Below are 24,469 nucleotides of genomic sequence, written 5' to 3' on the forward strand. Positions count from 1 at the left end.
AATACTAAGACCAAGGCATGACAGAACCCCCCTAAGGTGCGGACTCCCGGACGCACCTCAAAACCATAGGGAGGGTCCGGGCGGGCGTCTGTCCATGGTGGCGGATCCGGCTCGGGACGTGGACCCCACTCCATTAAAGTCATAGTTCCTCCCCTTCGCGTCCTGGGATAATCCACCCTCGCCGCCGACCATGGCCTAATAGTCCTCACCCAGAACCCCACTGAACTGAGGAGCAGCTCGTGACTGAGGGGCAGCTCAGGACTGAGGGACAGCTCGGGGCTGAGGGGCAGCTCGGGACTGAGGGGCAGCTCGGGACTGAGGGGCAGCTCGGGACTGAGGCAGCTCAGGACTGAGGGGAAGCCCGGAACTGAGGGGTAGCCCAGAACTGAGGGGAAGCCCAGTACTGAGAGGAAGCCCAGTACTGAGAGGAAGCCCAGTACTGAGATGAAGCTCAGGCAGGTAGTAGGCTCCGGTAGATCCTGGCTGGCTGGCGGAACTGGAAGATTCTGGTTGACTAGCAGATCTGGAAGAGACTGGTTGACTGGCAGATTTGGAAGAGACTGGTTGACTGGCAGATTTGGAAGAGACTGGTTGTCTGGCAGATCTAGAAGATCATGGCTGACTGGCGGATCTAGCTGCTCTATGCAGACTGACAGCTCTGGCTGCTTCTTACAGACTGACATCTCTGGCTGCTTCATGCAGACTGACAGCTCTGGCTGCTTCATACAGACTGACAGCTCTGACTGCTCCATGCAGGCTGACAGCTCTGACTGCTCCATGCAGGCTGACAGCTCTGACTGCTCCATGCAGGCTGGCAGCACCTTGCAGACTGACAGCTCCTTGCAGACTAGCAGCTCCTTGCAGACTGACAGCTCTGGCTGCTTCATGCAGACTGACAGCTCTGGCTGCTTCATACAGACTGACAGCTCTGACTGCTCCATGCAGGCTGACAGCTCTGACTGCTCCATGCAGGCTGACAGCTCTGACTGCTCCATGCAGGCTGGCAGCACCTTGCAGACTAGCAGCTCCTTGCAGACTGGCAGCTCTGGCTGCTTCATGCAGACTGACAGCTCAGGCTGCTCCGAACAGGCAGGAGGCTCCGGCAGCGCTGTAGAGAAGGAAGGCTCTGATAGCGCTGAACAGGTGGGAGACTCCGACAGCGCAGGAGGGAAGGAAGGCTCTGATAGCGCTGAACAGACAGGAGACTCCAGTAGCGCAGGAGGGAAGGAAGGCTCTGGCTGTGCTGAACAGGCGAGAGACTCTGACAGCGCAGGGGGGAAGGAAGGCTCTGGCTGTGCTGAACAGGCGGGAGACTCCGACAGCGCAGGAGGGAAGGAAGGCTCTGGCTGTGCTGAACAGGCGAGGCGCACAGAAGGCCTGGTGCGTGGTGCTGGAACTGGTGCTACAGGATTGAGGACACGCACAGGAAGCCTGGTGCGGGGAGCTGCTACCGGAGGACTGGTGTGTGGAGGTGGCTCTGGTTAGACCGGACCGTGCAGGCGCACTGGAGCTCTTGAGCACCGAGCCTGCCCAAGCTTACCTGGCTCGATGCCCACTCTAGCCCGGCCAATACGAAGGGCTGGTATGAACCACACCGGGCTGTGCACCCGCACTGGAAACACTGTGCGCTCCATAGCATAACACGGTGTCTGCCCGGTCTCTCTACCCCACCGGTAAGCACAGGGAGTTTGCGCAGGTCTCTTACCTGGCATAGCCATACTCCCATTAAGCCCCCCAATAATTTTTTGGGGCTGCTTTTCGTGCTTCCTTGCCAACCGTGTTCCCTCGTATCGTCGGCTCCTATCTCCGGCTGCTTCTGCTCTCCTTAGTGCCTCCACCTGTTCCCATGGGAGGCGATCTCTTCCGGCCAGTATCTCCTCCCAAGTGTAACAACCTTTACCATCCAACACGTCTTCCCATGTCCATTCTCTGAATAATTCATCCACCTTTTGCTGCTCCAGCTGTCGCTGCATGTTTATAGCAGTGCCTCTCCGCTTTAGCCGGCGTGTCTTTTTTTCGACTCCATTCGCCTACAGCCCTCTTCGCACTGTTCCAGCGAATCCCAGGCGGGCTCCTGCACTCTCTCTGGGTCGGCCGCCCACCCGTCGATTTCTTCCCACGTCGTATACTCCATGCCTCTGCTATCCATAACGTCCTCCCTTCGCTGTTCAAGCTGTCGCTGCCTGTTAACACGCTGCTCTGTCCGAGTGTGGTGGTTGATTCTGTAACGGCGTTCTTCGTTTGTAGAAAGAGAGTCAGACCGAAATGCAGCGTAGTGGTTACTCATGACTTTAATAGAAAAAGTGACACATGAAATAACGATACAAAATACAAAACAACAAACGGAACGTGAAACCTAATTACAGCCTATCTGGTGAAACTACACAGAGACAGGAACAATCACCCACAAAATACAAAGCGAAACCAGGGTACCTAAATACGGTTCCCAATCAGAGACAACGAGAATCACCTGACTCTGATTGAGAACCGCCTCAGGCAGCCAAGCCTAACAACACCCCTAATCAGCCGCGATCCCAAATACAAAAACCCCAATACGAAATACAACAACATAAACCCATGTCACACCCTGGCCTGACCAAATAATTAAAGAAACACAAAATACTAAGACCAAGGCATGACAATAACACAGTAGAAAAAAAGGGGAGTCTATATACATTGTGTGCAAAAGGCATGAGGAGGTAGGCGAATAATTACAATTTTGCAGATTAACACTGGAGTGATAAATGACCAGATGGTCATGTACAGGTAGAGATATTGGTGTGCAAAAGAGCAGAAAAGTAAATAGTATGGGGATGAGGTAGGTAAAAATGGGTGGGCTATTTACCGATAGACTATGTACACCTGCAGCGATCGGTTAGCTGCTCAGATAGCAGATGTTTGAAGTTGGTGAGGGAGATAAAAGTCTCCAACTTCAGCGATTTTGCAATTCGTTCCAGTCACAGGCAGCAGAGAACTGGAACGAAAGGCGGCCAAATGAGGTGTTGGCTTTAGGGATGATCAGTGAGATACACCTGCTGGAGCGCGTGCTACGGATGGGTGTTGCCATCGTGACCAGTGAACTGAGATAAGGCGGAGCTTTACCTTGCATGGACTTGTAGATGATCTGGAGCCAGTGGGTCTGGCGACGAATATGTAGCGAGGGCCAGCCGACTAGAGCATACAGGTCACAGTGGTGGGTGGTATAAGGTGCTTTAGTGACAAAACGGATGGCACTGTGATAAACTGCATCCAGTTTGCTGAGTAGAGTGTTGGAAGAAATTTTGTAGATGACATCGCCAAAGTCGAGGATCGGTAGGATAGTCAGTGGACTCCAATCAAGTTGTAGAAACATCTCAAGGATGATCAATGGAAACAGGATGCACCTGTGCTCAATTTCGAGTCTCATAGCAAAGGGTCTGAATACTTATGTAAAACATGTTTTCACTTTATCATAATATGGTATTGTGTCTAGATTGATGAGTAAAACTGTGTATTTAATCTATTTTAGAATAAGGCTGTAACATAACAAAATGTTGAAAAATGAAAGGTGTCTGAATACTTTCCGAATGCACTGTATACAGCTGAATCCCATGTATACAATAGTGTTATTTAAGCTCTCGTCATTACCACACACACACACACACACCTCTCAAAGGGCACTGCTATGGAGATCAATTCAGTAATTATTCACAGAAACAAAGCCAAAACATTCAGTCAAAAAAAACAAGATACAACTCTGAGAAAACATTACTGTGTGCGTTAAGTTACATGAATAACTGAAGGACAAAAACAAGTCAAAGGTCAAGCACTGAATTATTCCTGAGGGTCCATATTACTGCATGTGATTTACTGCTGGCTGGCTGGCTGACATTGTTTTTGTGTGTGTGTGTGTGTGTGTGTGTGTGTGTGTGTGTGTGTGTGTGTGTGTGTGTGTGTGTGTGTGTGTGTGTGTGTGTGTGTGTGTGTGTGTGTGTGTGTGTGTGTGTGTGAGTGCATACATGTGTGTTCCAGTGATACAGCAGAGAGCGAGTGAGACTAGCTTGGATTGACTGTGAGAAAGCAGAGGAAGCTTATCTGTGCCCTCCATCCATTTGGCTGGCTGCCACACTGTTCACGCTCCTGTTGTTGGAGAGTTCCTGATGAAATATTTATTTCCCTTTTAATCCGGCACATTGTTGCCTTTCAGGGAGAGGCCTGGCTGGGAAAGAGAGAGGCCTGGCTGGGTCAGAGAGAGGCCTGGCTGGGTCAGAGAGAGGCCTGGCTGGGACAGAGAGAGGCCTGGCTATTTCAGAGAGAGGCCTGGCTGGGTCAGAAAGAGGCCTGGCTGGGTCAGAGAGAGGCCTGGATGGGGCTTGCTGGGGCTGACTGGGCTGTGGTCAGGTACTGGGGAAGAGAGGCTAGAGAGAGTTGTGGTATTTTGGTGAGGGGGTTGATGGAAGTGGGAGAGTTATAGAAGATCACTTTTCTAAGAGTTGTAAGAGGTTATAAAGTAGTATTAAGAGTTTAGTATTAACAGTTGGTTGGATGTACAGTTGGTTGGTGGTACAGTTGGTTGGTGGTACAGATGGTTGGTGGTACAGTTGGTTGGAGGTAGAGTTGGTTGGATGTACAGTTGGTTGGAGGTACAGTTGGCTGGCGGTACAGTTGGTTGGTGGTACAGTTGGTTGGAGGTACAGTTGGTTGGAGGTAGAGTTGGCTGGAGGTACAGTTGGTTGGAGGTAGAGTTGGTTGGAGGTACAGTTGGTTGGATGTACAGTTGTTTGGAGGTACAGTTGGTTGGAGGTACAGTTGGTTGGTGGTACAGTTGGTTGGAGGTACAGTTGGTTGGTGGTACAGTTGGTTGGAGGTACAGTTGGTTGGTGGTACAGTTGGTTGGAGGTACAGTTGGTTGGTGGTACAGTTGATTGGAGGTACAGTTTGCTGGAGGTACAGTTGGTTGGTGGTACAGTTGGTTGGTGGTACAGTTGGTTGGAGGTACAGTTGGCTGGAGGTACAGTTGGTTGGATGTACATTTGGTTGGAGGTACAGTTGGCTGGCGGTACAGTTGGTTGGTGGTACAGTTGGTTGTAGGTACAATTGGTTGGAGGTACAGTTGGTTGGAGGTAGAGTTGGTTGGAGGTACAGTTGTTTGGAGGTACAGTTGGTTGGAGGTAGAGTTGGCTGGAGGTACAGTTGGTTGGAGGTAGAGTTGGTTGGAGGTACAGTTGGTTGGATGTACAGTTGTTTGGAGGTACAGTTGGTTGGTGGTACAGTTGGTTGGAGGTACAGTTGGTTGGTGGTACAGTTGGTTGGAGGTACAGTTGGTTGGTGGTACAGTTGATTGGAGGTACAGTTTGCTGGAGGTACAGTTGGTTGGTGGTACAGTTGGTTGGTGGTACAGTTGATTGGAGGTACAGTTTGCTGGAGGTACAGTTGGTTGGTGGTACAGTTGGTTGGTGGTACAGTTGATTGGAGGTACAGTTGGTTGGAGGTACAGTTGGTTGGTGGTACAGTTGGTCGGAGGTACAGTTGCTTGGTGGTACAGTTGGTTGAAGGTACAGTTGGTTGGTGGTACAGTTGATTGGAGGTACAGTTTGCTGGAGGTACAGTTGGTTGGAGGTACAGTTGGTTGGAGGTACAGTTGGTTGGTGGTACAGTTGGTTGGAGGTACAGTTGGTTGGTGGTACAGTTGATTCGAGGTACAGTTTGCTGGAGGTACAGTTGTTTGGTGGTACAGTTGGTTGGTGGTACAGTTGACTGGAGGTACAGTTTGCTGGAGGTACAGTTGGTTGGTGGTATAGTTGGTTGGTGGTACATTTGGTTGGTGGTACAGTTTGCTGGAGGTACAGTTGGTTGGTGGTACAGTTGATTGGAGGTTCAGTTGGCTGGAGGTAGAGTTGGTTGGTGGTACAGTTTGCTGGAGATACAGTTGATTGGAGGTACAGTTGGCTCGAGGTAGAGTTGGTTGGTGGTACAGTTTGCTGGATGTACAGTTGATTGGAGGTACAGTTGGCTCGAGGTACAGTTGGTTGGTGGTACAGTTGGTTGGTGGTACAGTTTGCTGGAGGTACAGTTGATTGGTGGTACAGTTGATTGGAGGTACAGTTTGCTGGAGGTACAGTTGGTTGGAGGTACAGTTGGTTGGAGGTACAGTTGGTTGGAGGTACAGTTGGTTGGAGGTAGAGTTGGTTGGAGGTACAGTTGGTTGGAGGTACAGTTGGTTGGTGGTACAGTTGATTGGAGGTACAGTTTGCTGGAGGTACACTTGTTTGGTGGTACAGTTGGTTGGCGGTACAGTTGATTGGAGGTACAGTTTGCTGGAGGTAAAGTTGGTTGGTGGTATAGTTGGTTGGTGGTACATTTGGTTGGTGGTACAGTTTGCTGGAGGTACAGTTGGTTGGTGGTACAGTTGATTGGAGGTTCAGTTGGCTGGAGGTAGAGTTGGTTGGTGGTACAGTTGATTGGAGGTTCAGTTGGCTGGAGGTACAGTTGGTTGGTGGTACAGTTGGTTGGTGGTACAGTTGATTGGAGGTTCAGTTGGCTGGAGGTAGAGTTGGTTGGTGGTACAGTTTGCTGGAGATACAGTTGATTGGAGGTACAGTTGATTGGAGGTTCAGTTGGCTCGAGGTAGAGTTGGTTGGTGGTACAGTTTGCTGGATGTACAGTTGATTGGAGGTACAGTTGGCTCGAGGTACAGCTGGTTGGTGGTACAGTTTGCTGGAGATACAGTTGATTGGAGGTACAGTTGGCTCGAGGTAGAGTTGGTTGGTGGTACAGTTTGCTGGATGTACAGTTGGCTCGAGGTACAGTTGGTTGGTGGTACAGTTGGTTGGTGGTACAGTTTGCTGGAGGTACAGTTGGTTGGTGGTACAGTTGATTGGAGGTAGAGTTGGTTGGTGGTACAGTTTGCTGGAGGTACAGTTGGTTGGTGGTACAGTTGATTGGAGGTACAGTTGGCTCGAGGTAGAGTTGGAGAACATGAATGAAAGGTAGAGGACTTGGTTGGAGTTACATTAGAGTTTATAAAGTGGTATTAAGAGGCTAGAGGTACAGTTGAGTTCATGTAATGTAGTTAGTCATCATTATGTTGTCCTCTCCACTGTGTGCCTAGAAGGAGCAGGCAGCTATTGGCTCAGCCCAGGATCCTAATTTGAATAGATGAATAGTCAGTGATTTGGAGCGGAGCGGTGTGGTTTGTATGTCACAGTGGCCCGCCCCCTCTCACTATGCCTCTCCACTAGATGAAAATTAATTGAAGTCAGGAGCCATCAGTAATGTGGGCTTGACAGCCGACACAATCAGCAGACACAAATGCCCTCTGAGACAAGTGCACATGATAGCCCCTGCGGTCCCACTGCTCAAAGTCACTCAACACTGTTTATACGCCGGTCCGCTAAGATGGTGTGTGTGTGTGCGCTCACCTGCTCAGTAATACACTGCTGAAGTGAAATTGGAATGTATAGAAGTAAAAACAGTGGTAGGCAGTATATCACAGTTAGGTAAGTGCCATATTTGTATAATCCGGTCTCTGTATAGTTGTATTTGGAACAATCATGTTTGGAGCTCTCGGCTCTAGGTTTGAGCTGTATCCAGATTTTAATATCGTCATACCATCCTTCTCTCACCCCAGGATAATATGGTATTACACAAGGGGGCACCCCAAAAAAAAGCCCATGGGGCGTCTATTACCAGAATGCTAACATAATTAGCACAAGTAATAGCGAATTTCCATGGAGGTGCTAGCTAAATATGCTAACAATCTTAAAAGGAAATAAATGAATTGGAAAGACAGGCAATCCAGCTCATAAAGATATAGAAAGGAGCTACTGAGTATCATTTTTGGGGAGTTTGGACATTTACAAGCGAATAAGAACGAGCGACATTGCACAAATGAACAAAGTTTTGACGCATGCAGTACTGGCTCTCCAACAGCAGGTCTACAAGCTGTTTCTGTGTGGAGTTTGAGTCGCTAGGGCAACCGGCATGCCTGTTCTAAGAAGAGGGGGGAGGAGCAGACCGCTGAGAACAGAGAGTGAAAAAACGCAAGGAAATCAAGAAAGCAGTGGCAGCTGTACAAATAACTAATCCGAAAGGCTTTGACTTCTCAAACACAGCAGAAACCTAAGACAATATGATGCCCCGTCACCTTATTAATTCAGCCACTTACTTATATAGAAAGTTAAACTAGGGTTCGTGTTAATGCATAAGAAATACACTACACGACAAAAAGTATGTGTACACCTGCTCATCAACATGTCATTCCAAAATCATGTGCATTAAATATGGAGTTGTTCCCCCCTTTGCTGCTATAACGGCCTCCACTCTTCTTTCCTCTAGATTGCTGCAGGGATTTGCTTCCATTCAGCCACAAGAGCATTAGTGAGGTCGGGCACTGATGTTGGGCGATTAGGCCTGGCTCACAGTCGGCGTTCCAACTCATCCCAAAGGTGTTCGATGGGGTTGAGGTCAGGACTCTGTGCAGGCCAGTCAAATTTTACAGTTGGCACTATGCATTCGAGCAGGTAGCGTTCTCCTGGCATCCGCCAAACCCAGATTCGTCCATCAGACTGCCAGATGATGAAGCTTGATTCATCACTCCAGAGAACGCATTTCCACTGCTCCAGAGTCCAATGGCGGCAAGCTTTACACCACTCCAGCCGAAGCTTGGCATTGTGCATGGTGATCTTAGGCTTGAGTGCGGCTGCTCGGCCATGGAAACCCATTTCATGTAGCTCCTGACGAACAGTTATTGTGCTGATGTTGCTTCCAGAAGCAGTTTGGAACTTGGTAGATGTTGTTGCGAGGTTTTACACGCTACTCGCTTCAGCACTCAGCATCACGTTCTGTGAGCTTGTGTGGCCTACCACTTTGCGGCTGAGCCGTTGTTGCTCCTAGATGTTTCGACTTCAAAATAACACCACTTACAGTTGACCGAGGGAGCTCTAGCAAGGCATACATTTGACGAACTGACTTGTTGGAAAGGTGGCATCCTATGATTATGCCACATTGAAAGTCACTGAGCTTTTCAGTAAGGCCATTCTACTGCCAATGTTTGTCTATGGAGATTTCATGGCTGTGTGTTCGATTTTATACACCTGTCAGCAACAGGTGTGGCTGAAATTGCCAAATCCACTAGCTTGAAGGGGTGTCCACATACTTCTGTATTTATAGTGCATCTTGCTGCGTTTTGTACACGCAGATCTAAAATGGTTCTTATTGTAATTTTTGCTCGGCATCAAACTAATGTTGTGCTTCAGTTCTAAAATTTGGATGAGAATGAACCAACCAGCGCTCTATCAGCAGACAGCGTTCCAACTGATGTGTAGCTTCAGTCTATTTTTCTCCAGTAAAAAGATTGACTTTAAGTAAAACATTAGGAAGTGTAGCTGGCTACATTATTTTTGTGATGAACATTAGAAATATGATGTCCATGCATTGTTTTTGCACAAAAGAACTTGCTTTTTCATTGTAAGCTCATTTAGCCTCTTATGTGGCCGCCAGCCAAATAGCGTTGCACTTCTGTTGTCATCTCATGGAAATGAAGCTATTTTCTTCCAAATGTGTTGCACTAATATATTTTCTGTGAAGGAAAACTATAGTTGCACGTTCCTGATCACTCCTTTGAAGCAAAAAACACTGTTGACTTTCAATATAAAATGCGACCCCTGTCAATACACAGCTCCTGTTGTGCTATTTAGAAACAAACACGTGACTGGCTCAACTGTGCTGGGGAACTAAGAAACGTCATAATGTAAAATAATGTGTCAGGTAAAATAAATCTGCGTTATCTCCTAACGCATTGCACAAGTTGACTGCAGGTATTTACTTAAAAAATAGCTAGAAATATGAACATTTGTTGAAAAATTTCAACGAAATAGTTTCATCGGATTGAAAAACCATCCCGTGGCTATTTCCAAATATACAGTATGCAGCCCAAGCCTACTGTCCTCCCCATATGGCTACCCATCTGCCAAAGTCCTGTTTTCTCCTCTTGTTCATGTGTTGCTCATTTTGTTTTCTAAAGTGAAACTGCCATCTAACTGAGGCCAGCTGCCAATCACTATAACTGGACAAGTCACTCACAGCTCTGCACGGTTGACTTGTTTAGGTACCTCAGTAGCAAGGCAAGAACAATACAACTCCTCAAATATGTAGAACTTGACAGTGAACATCTCAGTGTGTGTTAGTGTGTCTATCCTCATTCATATTTCATATCTCACTGGCTTCCTTTCATCAGCCTTGTGTCTTCTCCCCAGATGACTCTCTAAGAACGTCAACAAAGCACCATTTATTTATCTGCACCCACGTAGCTACACACTGTAATCACAGCAGCTTCACGCCTTTAAAAGCAGACCTTTTATTTGATGAAATGTAAACGATACGGAAACAAAAGCTGTGTGTTAGTAGTTGAATGACAGCAAATGTGTTTGTTGTATATTTTCATTGATATTAGCTACAGAAGTTGTTTGTAGCTGCCTGTGAAGGGCCATATTGTCCAGAGCTGTTTGATAATAGTGTTTGAAACACTGCCAAGCCACCTTGCACTCTACTGAAGCAGCTTTTCTGTTGTAGCATATACATATTCTGTTGTAGCATAGTGCACATAGTTCATACTATGTATACAATACTACATTTAGTCATCCTCCTACCAATCCCTGCTCGTTTTTTTGCTTCAGCTCAGACATTGACCTCTATCCTAAGAGCATAGCCACATCATTTGCGTCTGCAGTCTGCTCCAGAATGAATTCCCTTAATCATTATATCTAAGGAGGACCTGAGTGTCCCTTCAACATTATCCATCAGCTTTCACTCTTCTCTCTCTCTCTCTCTCTCTCTCTCTCTCTCTCTCTCTCTCTCTCTCTCTCTCTCTCATAATGATGAAATGCAGAATAAAGACTCAGAATAAAGTTGCATACTGTGCATAAATAGCATATTTAATTGGTCTGTTATGTGGTCTAAATGAAATGGCTCTTGGACTGACGGGAGCATTTACATGAACATAGTTCCTTAGCAGAGTCCAAGCCAAAATGTAAATTGGTACAGATAATTAGGATATGAGAAGGAACTTAGGCTGACGTCAGGGCTAATAATTGGAATGGATATGAAACAAACTGCTGCTGCTCAGTGGTAGTCTATTGCGGGCAGAGGTGGAGGTATGTTTGGATGGAAGAATGAAGAGGACAGGGTAAAAGAAAGCCTGCTCAGTAGTGAGGGGTACAGGGGCCAAGACAAGGAGCCCTGTGGCATGCTGGGAAAGCCAAGGGCTCCAGCACCGCCCACTCTATGACCTCATTCACACTCTCCACGGTAACAGTGTTGAAACATACAGCATTACTTGTTTGAGATAGTTTAAAGTATAGATCTCCAGGTAATTTACCACTTTAATTCCCTCTGGCCATGAGGCATATACCGTTCTGTGATTGAAGCACTGAAAGTGAGAGAGAGGGAAATTATATGATGGGGCTAATGATGGCGTTCCACTGTAGCTGTAAAGGCTCCCTCCACCACAATTAGCTAATGGGTTAAATACACCTGCTGCTGAACCGAGGCCCTCAGGGGGCGGCCCTCAGGGGCCCGACGCTTAGATCCTTTACAACATGCCATTGTTTTTGAGAGTATTTCCTTTCTATGTGAGAGATGAGAGGATCTAAGCGTCGGGCCCCTGAGGGCCTCAGTTCAGCAGCAGGTGTATTTAATCCATTAGCTAATTGTGTTGGAGGGAGCCTTTACACCTACAGTGACATGCTATCATTATCCCCCCTAATAATCTCCCCCTCTCTCAGATGCTGGCCCCTCCTGACACAACATTCCTTAGTGTCCCCAAAATAAAGGTCAGCTTTTTGAGCTGATGTACTGGGATTCTCCTAGAGTAGCCATTATAATTACCTTCGTTTGCCTCCTCTCTCCCTCAATGATCCCGTCTTCCTGCTGTATCATTTGTTAATGCTGGCAGAGCTCATTACTTTACCCTGAGAGGAGTGGAGAGAGGAGAAGAGGGCTTGCTGCCTCAGCCAGGCTGTTGCTCCAGGCATCCGGGGTATCATGCTGAATGATTAGCACGAAAGATTAATAGTGAATTAAAGTACCTAGAGATTACACATCTCCCATCCTGCAGCCTAGCTGGGACCTCTGCTTTATGCCTGGGTGGTCATATGGGTGGGAGATCTCCCCTGCAGGACTAGCTAGCGTTCTCCCTGCCTGCTTCCCCTAGCATCTGAAGGATGTTGTGCTTTGCATGGTAATTAGGTTCCTTTGTTCCATCTGTTTGGTGGTGTAAGCACTGGGAGCGGCTGAGGTAGGGACAGGCAGGGCTGCACGCTGAGCCCCAGGGTGAGTGCATTCTGTGGAGGAGGCTGGAGCGCAGGCTGGGCCTCGAACTCTATGTCCAGTGACTGGGCCAGTGCTCCATTTCATATTATAGGATAGGTTTGTATTACAGTATTTAATTGGGTGTCTGGATGTGTCCGTGAAGTGTTGTGTGTCTGTGAAGTGTCTAGCTGTCTGCCTACCGGTCTGTCTGTCTGTACTATATGTCTGTTTGTGTTTAGGATTTTATGTCAGTCTGTTTGTGTTTGTGATTGTGATTGTCTGTCTTCCTGTCTGTCTGTCTGTCTGTCTGTCTGTCTGTCTGTCTGTCTGTCTGTCTGTCTGTCTGTCTGTCTGTCTGTCTGTCTGTCTGTCTGTCTGTCTGTCTGTCTGTGTTTATGACTGTCTGTTTGTGTTTATGACTTTCTGTCTGTCTGTGTTTGTGATTGTCTTCTTGTCTGTTTGTCTGTCTGTGTTTGTGATTGTCTTCTTGTCTGTTTGTCTGTCTGTGTTTGTGATTGTCTTCTTGTCTGTTTGTCTGTCTGTGTTTGTGATTGTCTTCTTGTCTGTCTGTCTGTCTGTCTGTCTGTCTGTCTGTCTGTCTGTCTGTCTGTCTGTCTGTCTGTCTGTCTGTCTGTCTGTCTGTCTGTCTGTCTGTCTGTCTAATGTATGTATGTATGTATGTATGTATGTATGTATGTATGTATGTATGTATGTATGTATGTATGTATGTATGTATGTATGTATGTATGTATGTATGTATGTATGTATGTAGTACGTACGTACGTACGTACGTACGTACGCGTATGTATGTCTACCTACTGGTTTGCCACACTGTTGTTTGGCCTCATGGCCGGCGTCACGCTAAGAGGAGGTGGCAGGGCCTGTGCAGCGCCTGACAGGGGAGTCTCTTCCCCTCCACTCATCCCAGCTGGGTGTCTCCCTGTGTTAGTGTCCATGCCTCAGCAGCCCCACACATAGAACACTGTCCCACGGGGCCTAGGGCAGAGCAACAAGCTTGGGAAGGAAAGAGAAGAGAGAATGAGAAAGATAAAATAATTATGGATTAGCTCTAAGAGCCTCGGCAGACTTTACACAACACAGCTATTTGGAGCGTAGCAGAGTTCGTGCATGTCGTTTTTCATTAACAAAATGGGTGGCTCATGCAAAGCATCTCTTCATATTTTGAAACGCAACATATTATTCCTTACTTTGCAGTAAGGGCAGTGTTGTAGGCTGATCTGACAAGTAGTATATTTAGTAACACAACATATTTATAACCAAATGAAGTGCAAATTCTTATTTACAATGACTGCCTAATTCCTATTTATGCCATGTCAGACACAGTAATGAAACATTAAATGTTTTGATTAAATCAACAATACAGATACAGTACCTCAGTATTTTTTATAAATGTACTAAGTATGCCTCCTTTATGTTTATTATGCAAAGTACATTCTCTTCTTACAATCAATTAAATCAGACACATTTGACTCAAGACTGCCAAAGATGACATAAACAGCAGCCACAGGCAGCCAGTAGCATTCTAAATGGACATTCCAACCTCCACACTCTACATACACTTTTCAATGCTCACCGACATTTTCCAGCAATACCACAATTAAAAGGGCAACAGAAAGATTGTTCTGTTGCACAGTGACTCACTAACATGCTTAGTTCCATCAATTCCACAGTTCTACTTCCAGTACACACGGCATATGCCAAATACATTTTCTACAGGATCGTTATAATCAGGTACTTCAGTGAATTCAATGGGCTTCTGATTGTTTCGGTTCTCCGTTGTATTCCACATCCTCTGCTTGCTGCTTTTTATTTTGACTCAAAGATCCCTCTTTTTCCACATTGTTTTATTGTGGGAGCTGGTTTTCACACATTTAATCTGATTTCTACACTTAATTTTAAATGGCTTTTGTGAAGGTAGCACAGGCGCACTCATCTCTCATGGATACCCTACATGCACACACTGACACCTCTCAGACGTTTCAGAACAGCAAGGGACCCTGTGAAGCATTTAACGTCATTGTGTTCTCATCATCAGATGTTTTAGAGTACCTAAACACAGCAACAGGCAACCTTTAAAGGCTTTAACTGCATGCTACTGTATAACAGACTGCTTTCAGAAACGTTTAAAGGCTTTAGCATGCAGCTGCATGCTACTGTATAACAGACTGCTTTCAGACAAGGTTTAAAGGCTTTAGCATGCAGCTGCAGGCTACTGTATAACAGACTGCTTTCAGAAACGTTTAAAGGCTTTAGCATGCAGCTGCATGCTACTGTATAACAGACTGCTTTCAGACAAGGTTTAAAGGCTTTAGCATGCAGCTGCAGGCTACTGTATAACAGACTGCTTTCAGAAACGTTTAAAGGCTTGAGCTGCATGCTACTGTATAACAGACTGCTTTCAGAAACATGTAAAGGCTTTAGCAAGCAGCTGCATGCTACTGTATAACAGACTGCTTTCAGAAACATGTAAAGGCTTTAGCATGCTGCTGCATGGTACTGTATAACAGACTGCTTTCAGAAACATGTAAAGGCTTTAGCAAGCAGCTGCATGCTACTGTATAACAGACTGCTTTCAGAAACATGAAAAGGCTTTAGCATGCAGCTGCAGGCTACTGTATAACAGACTGCTTTCAGAAACATGTAAAGGCTTTAGCATGCAGCTGCAGGCTACTGTATAACAGACTGCTTTCAGAAACGTTTAAAGGCTTGAGCTGCATGCTACTGTATAACAGACTGCTTTCAGACAAGGTTTAAAGGCTTTAGCATGCAGCTGCATGCTACTGTATAACAGACTGCTTTCAGACAAGGTTTAAAGGCTTTAGCAAGCAGCTGCATGCTACTGTATAACAGACTGCTTTCAGAAACATGTAAAGGCTTTAGCATGCAGCTGCATGCTACTGTATAACAGACTGCTTTCAGAAACATGTAAAGGCTTTAGCAAGCAGCTGCATGCTACTGTATAACAGACTGCTTTCAGAAAGTAATGAGACACCTCTTAAGATCTATAAACATATCACTCTGTCATTTACCACGTGTGTGTGCACTTGGGTGGAGTCCGATTTTTTGGAGCAAAGGGCACCTTTTGGATACTTCGCCGGGCCATGTATATGTAGACTCCCAAATAGCAACACTCACAAAGGGGGCGATAGCAGAGATTGTATTGCTCTGCCTGCCAGTAGACTGTAGGCTACTCTGCTAGCCTCTTGCTAGCTAGATAGCTAAAAACAGCAAGCAAGCCAGCCTTGATTTCTCAATAATATGCCCTGGCAAATATTCTTGTACTTTCCAGAGTAACCTTCAACATTTTCCCAGTTTGATTTGCTGATTGAATGTATTCAGTCCCGTATTAGATCATTTAAAAAACACACATGGCTACAGCTGTTTTTATCATTTCAAAATAGCCTTGAATCACATAGTTATTACTTCTAAACAAAGTACCCTTTGAGGGGATTCTAACAAGGCTACAATGATGTTTGTTCATTGTTTGAACAGTAGCTGGTGGCAGGTATCCTAGTGGTTAGAGCGTGTTCCTCACAATAGCTTCTGTCAAATCTGTCAGGAGAGAGATCACTGAATCAGATCACTCTGTTGATCTGCCAGTTCAAAGACCTGCTTGCTGAAAGACTTTTTCAGTCTACATGGGAAACATTAGTTATTCTGTTGTACATGTTCCTCTGTATGTCTGTTAGTATGTGAGATATCTCTGCTGGGTCAAGAGTCACTCATATCACTAGTCTCTCTGTGAGATATCTCTGCTGGGTCAAGAGTCACTCATTAACTAGTCACTCTGTGAGATATCCCTGCTGGGTCAAGAGTCACTCATAAACTAGTCTCTCTGTGAGATATCTCTTCTGGGTCAAGGGTAACACTCATATGACTTTTTCCACGTTTAAATTGTATTTATTTGTTTACGTTAGAGCCTTATTCTAAAATGGATTAAAACAAATGTATAAGAAATCGACACACGCCCCATGATGACAAAGTGAAAACAGGTTAGAAAATGTATAACATTTTTAAAACAGATACCTTATTTACATAAGTATTCAGACCCTTTGCTATGAGACTCGAAATTGAGCTCAGGTGCATCCTGTTTCAATTGATCATCCTTGAGATGTTTCTACAACTTGATTGGAGTCCACATGTGGTAAATCCAATTGATTGAACATGATTTGGAAAGGCACACACCTGTCTATGTAAGGTCCCACAGTTGACAGTGCCTGTCAGAGCAAAAACCAAGCCATGATGTCGAAGGAATTGTTTGTTGAGCTCCAAGGCAAGATTGTGTCGATGCACAGATCTGGGGAAGGGTACCAAAAAATGTCTGCAGCATTGAAGGTCCCCAAATAACACAGTGGCCTCTATCATTTTTAAATGGAAGAAGTTTGGAACCACCAAGACTCTTCCTAGAGCTGGCCGCCCAGCCAAACTAAGCAATCGAGGTAGAAGGGCCTTGGTCAGGGAGGTGACCAAGAACCCGATAGTCACTCTGACAGAGCTCCAGAGTTCCTCTGTGGAGATGGGAGAACCTTCCAGAAGTAGAACCATCTCTCAGCACTTCACCAATCAGGCTTTTATGGTTGAGTGGCCAGAAAGAAGCCACTCTTCAGTAAAAGTGACGTGACAGCCCGCTTGGAGTTTGCCAAAAGGCACCTAAAGACTCTCAGACCATGAGAAACAAGATGCTCTGGTCTGGTGAAACCAAGATTCAACTCTATGGCCTGAATGCCATGTCTGGAGGAAACCTGACAGAGCTTGAGAGCCTATGCAGAGAAGAATGGGAGAAACTCCCCAAGCTTATAACGTCATATTCAGGAAGACTCAAGGCTGTAATTGCTGCCAAAGGTGCTTCAACAAAGTGCTGAGTAAAGGCTTTGAATACTGCCAGTTGAAGTGGGAAGTTTACATACACTTAGGTTGCACTCATTAAAGTTGTTTTTCAACCACCCCACACATTTCTTGTTAACAAACTGTAGTTTTGGCAAGTCGTTTAAGACATCTACTTTGTGCATGACACAAGTAATTTTTCCAACTATTGTTTACAGACAGATTATTTCACTTATAATTCACTGTATCACAATTCCAGTGGGTCAGAAGTTTACATACACTAAGTTGACTGTCCCTTCAAACAGCTTGGAAAATTCCAGAAAATGATGTCATGGCTTTAGAAGTTTCTGATAGGCCAATTGACATCATTTGAGTCAATTGGAGGTGTGCCTGTGGATGTATTTCAAGTCCTACCTTCAAACTCAGTGCCTCTTTGCTTGACATCATGGGAAAATCAAAAGAATTCAGCCAAGAAAATTGTAGACCTCCACAAGTCTGGTTCATCCTTGGGAGCAATTTCCAAACACCTGAAGGTACCATGGTCATCTGAACAAACAATAGTACACAAGTATAAACACCATGGGACCACGCAGCAGCCATACCGCTCAGGAAGGAGACGCGTTCTATCTCCTAGAGATGAACATACTTTGGTGCGAAAAGTGCAAATCAATCCCAGAACAACAGCAAAGGACCTTGTGAAGATGCTGGAGGAAACAGATACAAAAGTGTCTATATCCACTGTAAAACGAGTCCTATATCAACATAACCTGAACATAACCTGAAAGGCCACTCAGTAAGGAAGAAGCCACTGCTCCAAAAAAGCCAGACTATGGTTTGCAACTGCACATGGGGACAAAGATCGTATTTTCTGGAGAAATGTCCTCTGGTCTGATGAAACAAAAATAGAACTGCTTGGCCATAATGACCATCATTATGTTCGGAGGAAAAAGGGGGAGGCTTGCAAGCCGAGGGTGGCAGCATCATGTTGTGGGGGTGCTTTGCTGCAGGAGGGACTAGTGCACTTCACAAAATAGATGGCATCCTGAGGATTGAAAATTATATGGATATATTGAAGCAACATCTCAAGACATCAGTCAGGAAGTTAAAGCTTGGTCGCAAATGGGTCTTCCAAATGGACAATGACCCCAAGCATACTTCCAAAGTTGTGGTAAAATGGCTTAAGGACAATAAAGTCTAGAGGTATTGGAGTGGCCATCACAAAGCCCTGACCTCAATCCCATGGAAAATGTGTGGGCAGAACTGAAAAAGTGTGTGCAAGCAAGGAGGCCTACGAACCTGCCTCAGTTACACCAGCTCTGTCAGGAGGAATGGGCCAAAATTCACCCAATTTATTGTGGGAAGCTTGTGGAAGGCTACCCGAAACGTTTAATCCAAGTTAAACAATTTAAAACCAATGCTACACTAATTGAGTGTATGTAAACTTCTGACCCACTGGGAATGTGATGAAAGAAATTAAAGCTGAAATAAATCATTCTCTCTACTATTATTCTGACATTTCACATTCTTAAAATAAAGTGGTGATCCTAACTGACCTAAGACAGGGAATTTTTACTCTGATTAAATGTCAGGAATTGTGAAAAACTGAGTTTAAATGTATTTTGCTAAGGTGTATGTAAACTTACGACTTCAGCTGTATGTAAAATGTGATATTTTTTTTTAAATAAAAGTTAGTAGCAAAAATGTCTAAAAACCTGTTTTTGCTTTCTCACTATGAGGTATTGTGTGTAGATTGATGAAACAACAACAACATTTTAATAAATGTTAAAATAAGGCTGTAACATGACAATGTGGAAAAAGTCAAAGGGTCTGAATACTTTCCGAAGGCACTGTAACTGCTGTAAAGTGCAACTTTCCTACTAGAAAACTGTCGTTGTCGATGAAGATGTATACTCAAATTGTTTCATATCACGCTTAGGTGTTTTGTGAAGACCTGCAATGGAAAACAACAAAAAATATAAAACAATTCATCTCATAGTGCATCTATTCATCTGTTTCTATATATCAGCCCATGAATGTGTCGACTATGCTATGTGATTTTCTGTGACTATCTGTGTTGTCGTTTTTTCTGTCATCTATCATGTTTTCCCTCTTGTTTGTTCATCCGTCCATTGTCAGAAGGATAGACAGATAGAAAGCCCTCTGTGAGCTGCTTCTCATCTAATGTTCAAATCTACCTATTTGTTCCTGGAGCTGCTCTTCCACTTTTTAAGCACAATTTGAGCTGTTGCAGAGAGCATCAAAGCCTTGTGCCACATACATCTTATCTGTTGTTGATGTGCAGACGCTTTTCTCAACAGCTATTTCAGAGAAAACTGATTTCTGCCCCAGTAATTGCCTCTGCAATATTCCCCGGATCCGCACATCATTCAAAGGAATACGTCTTCTTTTCCCCTGAAAGCGTTCTGCAGTCTTGCAGAACGAGGTGAATGACATTTTTTCCTCCATTTTGTTCTTCTGTTTTTCCATTCTCCCGTGTCGTGCCAAAAAAAAGGACCTGGAGAGAGATTAGGGACACTTCTAGTGATATCTGCATCTGCCAATTAAAATGCATTGCTCTTTCCCTGTGAGAAAAACACCAAGCATTTTACATCAGCTATGAAACTCGCAGACAGATTAGTTTATCAAATAATATTACTTTAATAGTTTTTTTATTTTTATTAAACAACTATACATGTATAGTCCCTTCATATTTATACTGGATTCCAAGTACATCATCATCAAATCAACCAATCCCTCTAATCTTAATTACACCCTTCAGATGTCTGCAGACTAACCCATAAATCCCAGTCCATTGCAATACTATTTTTTGTATTTCGAGGGAACCTCTATTTGTACCATTTCTACTGGGATTGCCCTAAGAATAAATACTTTACCTAAGAGTATAATTACATTTCGCATTGATTTATTGTGTTTTTTCAGACCTCCTAACTGTACTGTTTATAGGTCCATCTTAACACAGCCATTATGACTCAGCAACCACTCCTGAGAGGTTTAATGTTTTAACATTTCATCGTTTTAACCCTCCAAACTCATGTTCATGATATGAATAGGCCATTTTTAACTTTGTCTGGTTTGCCATACCACATAAAATTGAATATTTTTTTTCTCACATGAATAGAAGCATGTTAAATTCATCAAAAGACACAATGAACTGCTTTAGTGTGATTAAAACTTGTCAGTGGTCACCAGTTGTAACACTGAGCTGCTCAATATTCACTATTGGATCCTCTGTGTTTTTTCAATCCCTCATGATTTCAGATTTCTGCATACACTTTACAGTCCATACTCTGTCCACACAAATGGTTTTTAACATGGAATTTTAGAGAATTAGATCTGAAAGCATTTCTCATTTGTATTTTACGTTGGCCATGGGACCATGCTATTCTGGAATACTGGCATCTTGCAAAGCTTTTATTCCCATGGGAAATTTGCCTATATCAGAGAAATCATTTGTAAGCCCAATGCCCATTCAATCTGACTGGAATGGCAGGTACATAGAGAACCCTGCCTGAGTGAGGAAATAAGATCTCAGCTGGATAGTTCTGTTCCAGTCGTTTTCTAAAATAACTTGGGGGAATATAAGAAATGAAGGTGACTCCTTGCTTTAATGCGGCTGTAAACACACTTCTCAACCCATTGGAAATGCGTTTGTCAAATGCTATCTGAAATTCCACAATTTATGTCAGCCAGCCGGCTGCACTGTGACTGCTGCTCTTTGTTTTATCTCAGTCGACTCCCATTAGCTCCAATATCAAAACCATGACATAAACACTGCATCAAGAACCCAGATATCTGTCACATCTGACTTGATCCCGACAAGCCTAAGCCTCTCAGAGCGGGTGTAAACAGTTTGTCACTGAACTGGGATGCCTCTTTATATCGTTGACATTTGGTGTTCATTCCAGAGGCAGAAGAAGAAAGCAGACGTAGAGAACCTGCGAGAGTCATGCCTGGATTCTAAATGGGGTTCACCACAGGTGACAGGGATATGAACCCTGGTGTGGCTGTAATAAGCTGTGCCTCTGTATCTTCTATTAGACAGAGGACAATGGTAGAGAACATTCTGATTAGAGCTCATCTGTTGGTTACTATGGGAACAGGATATTATGTACTGGAGGTTTAGCTAACAGGAAGTTTATGTCTGTATGTGAGGCTTGTTTACAAAGCTCCTACAGACTCCATCTCCTCTTGTGGGATCTGGGATGAATTAGGATGCCTTCAGTCTGCCGTTGACTGGCACTGTGCAGCGTGGCTCAGTCATAAACACACAGACACAAACAGTCAAGCACTAATATCACCTGAGAGGAATACCAGTGAAATATAGATGGTATTATTAGTTTTACTAATTAGCTATTTGATGTAATAGTTAAACAATGCATTCTGCCGTTATTTGTGTTATAATTGCTTTCTGTCATGGTTTTTTGATACTCAGAATGAAATAGAACTTGTACTTTGCAGAGATGCATATTCATAAAACCACAATATATAATTTCCAACTATAGATGTGGATGTTTTCTTGCATGTAGTTTAGCAGCTTTTCAACACAGATCACACCATTGTGTAAAATAGAGGCAGAGAGGGGTAGTGGCAGTAGGAGGGCTGTGGAAAAACATGACAGATCAACAAATGGCATGGGGAGTGTCTGGGGGATGCTGCTGTGTGCAGCTACCCAGCTCCATGAAGCCTGAGGTGGATAAAGCCCAGCTCTGCTCTCTCCATCACTCTTCTCCCCACTCCTCACTGCTACCCACTACCCCGAACCCTCTCCTCAGACCCACTGACCTTTCCAGTGTCAGCATGCCCCCAGTCATACCCGGGTTGAGCTGATGTCACTAGTAGAGCAGAGCAGACTGTGAGAGCCAGCCAGTCAGCCAGGGTCCCATGTGGCTCTGTAGGTGGCATGGTATAATGAGCCAGCCCAGAGACGAACTATAGGACATACTGTAGCCTACACACACACACACAGACACACAGCCCGTTCCAGGTCTAGGATTTATCTGACCCAGTCTTGGCCCGTTCCAGTTCTAGGATTTATCTGACCCAGTCTTGGCACGTTCCAGGTCTAGGATTTATCTGACTCTGTCTTGGCCAGTGCTTGTCCGCTCCAAGTCTGCTGTGTGTCTGGGCTGAGGCGGTGAGAGAGGGATAACTGTTGGCTGGCTGGAACGGCCTGATTACCAATGCTCCATTTGTGAGCATTGAAGAGCGATGTCATCCCCTATCAGTCATCTCTTAGACTAGAATAGCTAGGTCTATCTGTCCCCTCGCAGTCATCTCTAAGACTACAATAGATAGGTCTATCTGTCCCCTATCAGTCATCTCTTAGACTAGAATAGCTAGGCCTATCTGTCCCCTAGCAGTCATCTCTCAGACTACAATAGCTAGGCCTATCTGTCCCCTCGCAGTCATCTCTCAGACTACAATAGATAGGCCTATCTGTCCCTTGGCAGTCATCTCTCAGACTAGAATAGCTAGGCCTATCTGTCCCCTATCAGTCATCTCTTAGACTAGAATAGCTAGGCCTATCTGTCCCCTAGCAGTCATCTCTCAGACTAGAATAGCTTGGACTATCTGTCCCCTAGCAGTCATCTCTTAGACTAGAATAGCTAGGCCTATCTGTCCCTTAGCAGTCATCTCTCAGACTAGAATAGCTAGGCCTATCTGTCCCTTAGCAGTCATCTCTCAGACTAGAATAGCTTGGCCTATCTGTCCCCTAGCAGTCATCTCTCAGACTAGAATAGCTAGGCCTATCTGTCCCCTATCAGTCATCTCTCAGACTAGAATAGCTAGGCCTATCTGTCCCCTAGCAGTCATCTCTCAGACTACAACAGACAGGCCTATCTGTCCCCTAGCAGTCATCTCTCAGACTAGAATAGCTAAGCCTATCTGTCCCCTATCAGTCATCTCTCAGACTAGAATAGTTAGGCCTATCTGTCCCTTAGCAGTCATCTCTCAGACTAGAATAGCTAGGCCTATCTGTCCCCTATCAGTCATCTCTCAGACTAGAATAGCTAGGCCTATCTGTCCCCTATCAGTCATCTCTCAGACTACAACAGACAGGCCTATCTGTCCCCTATCAGCCATCTCTCAGACTAGAATAGCTAAGCCTATCTGTCCCCTATCAGTCATCTCTCAGACTAGAATAGCTAGGCCTATCTGTCCCCTAGCAGTCATCTCTTAGACTAGAATAGCTAGGCCTATCTGTCCCTTAGCAGTCATCTCTCAGACTAGAATAGCTTGGCCTATCTGTCCCCTATCAGTCATCTCTCAGACTAGAATAGCTAGGCCTATCTGTCCCCTAGCAGTCATCTCTCAGACTACAATAGATAGGCCTATCTGTCCCCTAGCAGTCATCTCTCAGACTAGAATAGCTAGGCCTATCTGTCCCCTATCAGTCATCTCTCAGACTAGAATAGCTAGGCCTATCTGTCCCCTAGCAGTCATCTCTCAGACTACAACAGACAGGCCTATCTGTCCCCTAGCAGTCATCTCTCAGACTAGAATAGCTAAGCCTATCTGTCCCCTATCAGTCATCTCTCAGACTAGAATAGCTAGGCCTATCTGTCCCTTAGCAGTCATCTCTCAGACTAGAATAGATAGGTCTATCTGTCCCCTAGCAGTCATATCTTAGACTAGAATAGATAAGCCTCTCTGCACTTAAATAATAAATACCACTCAATAAGTGTTGTCTGAATATATCACATATTCTGGGGGTTATCTTCTTTATTTTATTCTTTCCATGTTTAGTCAGTTAGCGGACGCTCTTATCCAGAGCAAATTACAGGAGAAATTAGGGTTAAGTGCCTTTCTCAAGAGCACATCAACATATGTTTCACCCTAGTCAGCTCGGGGATAAGAACCAGCGACCTTTCGGATTCTGGCCCAACACTCTCAACCGCTAGACTACCATCTATTAGTTGAGATGGTCTTTAGTTTACCATTATGTATTTTGGCTACCTTTAGGCTACTCTCTTTGAAACTATCTGGTACCTTTTCTTCCTCTCTGTCTAACAACAGCCTTTTTCTTCTGTGTCTGCAGGTCGGCCTGTCCAGTGACTCCAGCTGTGTGGAGGAGATTCTACGGGTAAGTTAGATTCGCTTCCTTTCCCTGCCCTCCGTTAATTACAACTGATTATGCCTCAGATACTGTTAATTACACCTGGTTATGCCTCAGATACTGTTAATTACACCTGGTTACGCCTCAGATGCTGTTTGCACACAATGCCACTTATCCACAAAAAATAAAGGCTTCTGTGATCCTATTATAATGGGCCCTTGTGTTCTAATACGAATCTGATCAAATTCATCAAGGGTT

The 24,469-nt window shown here is 44.8% G+C and overlaps 1 protein-coding gene across 1 annotated transcript in view; it reads left to right on the forward strand.

Annotated features, from left to right (window-relative positions):
• Positions 1 to 24,469, forward strand: part of aff2 (AF4/FMR2 family, member 2) — a 359,750-nt gene that overhangs the window by 147,903 nt on the left and 187,378 nt on the right. The window contains exon 6 of the mRNA XM_052487000.1: positions 24,194 to 24,238. Coding sequence (XP_052342960.1) covers positions 24,194 to 24,238 — 45 coding nt within the window. The remainder of the gene's footprint in view (positions 1 to 24,193; positions 24,239 to 24,469) is intronic.

Source organism: Oncorhynchus keta, chromosome 30, assembly GCF_023373465.1.
Source record: "Oncorhynchus keta strain PuntledgeMale-10-30-2019 chromosome 30, Oket_V2, whole genome shotgun sequence".
Classification (NCBI taxonomy): Eukaryota; Metazoa; Chordata; class Actinopteri; order Salmoniformes; family Salmonidae; genus Oncorhynchus; species Oncorhynchus keta.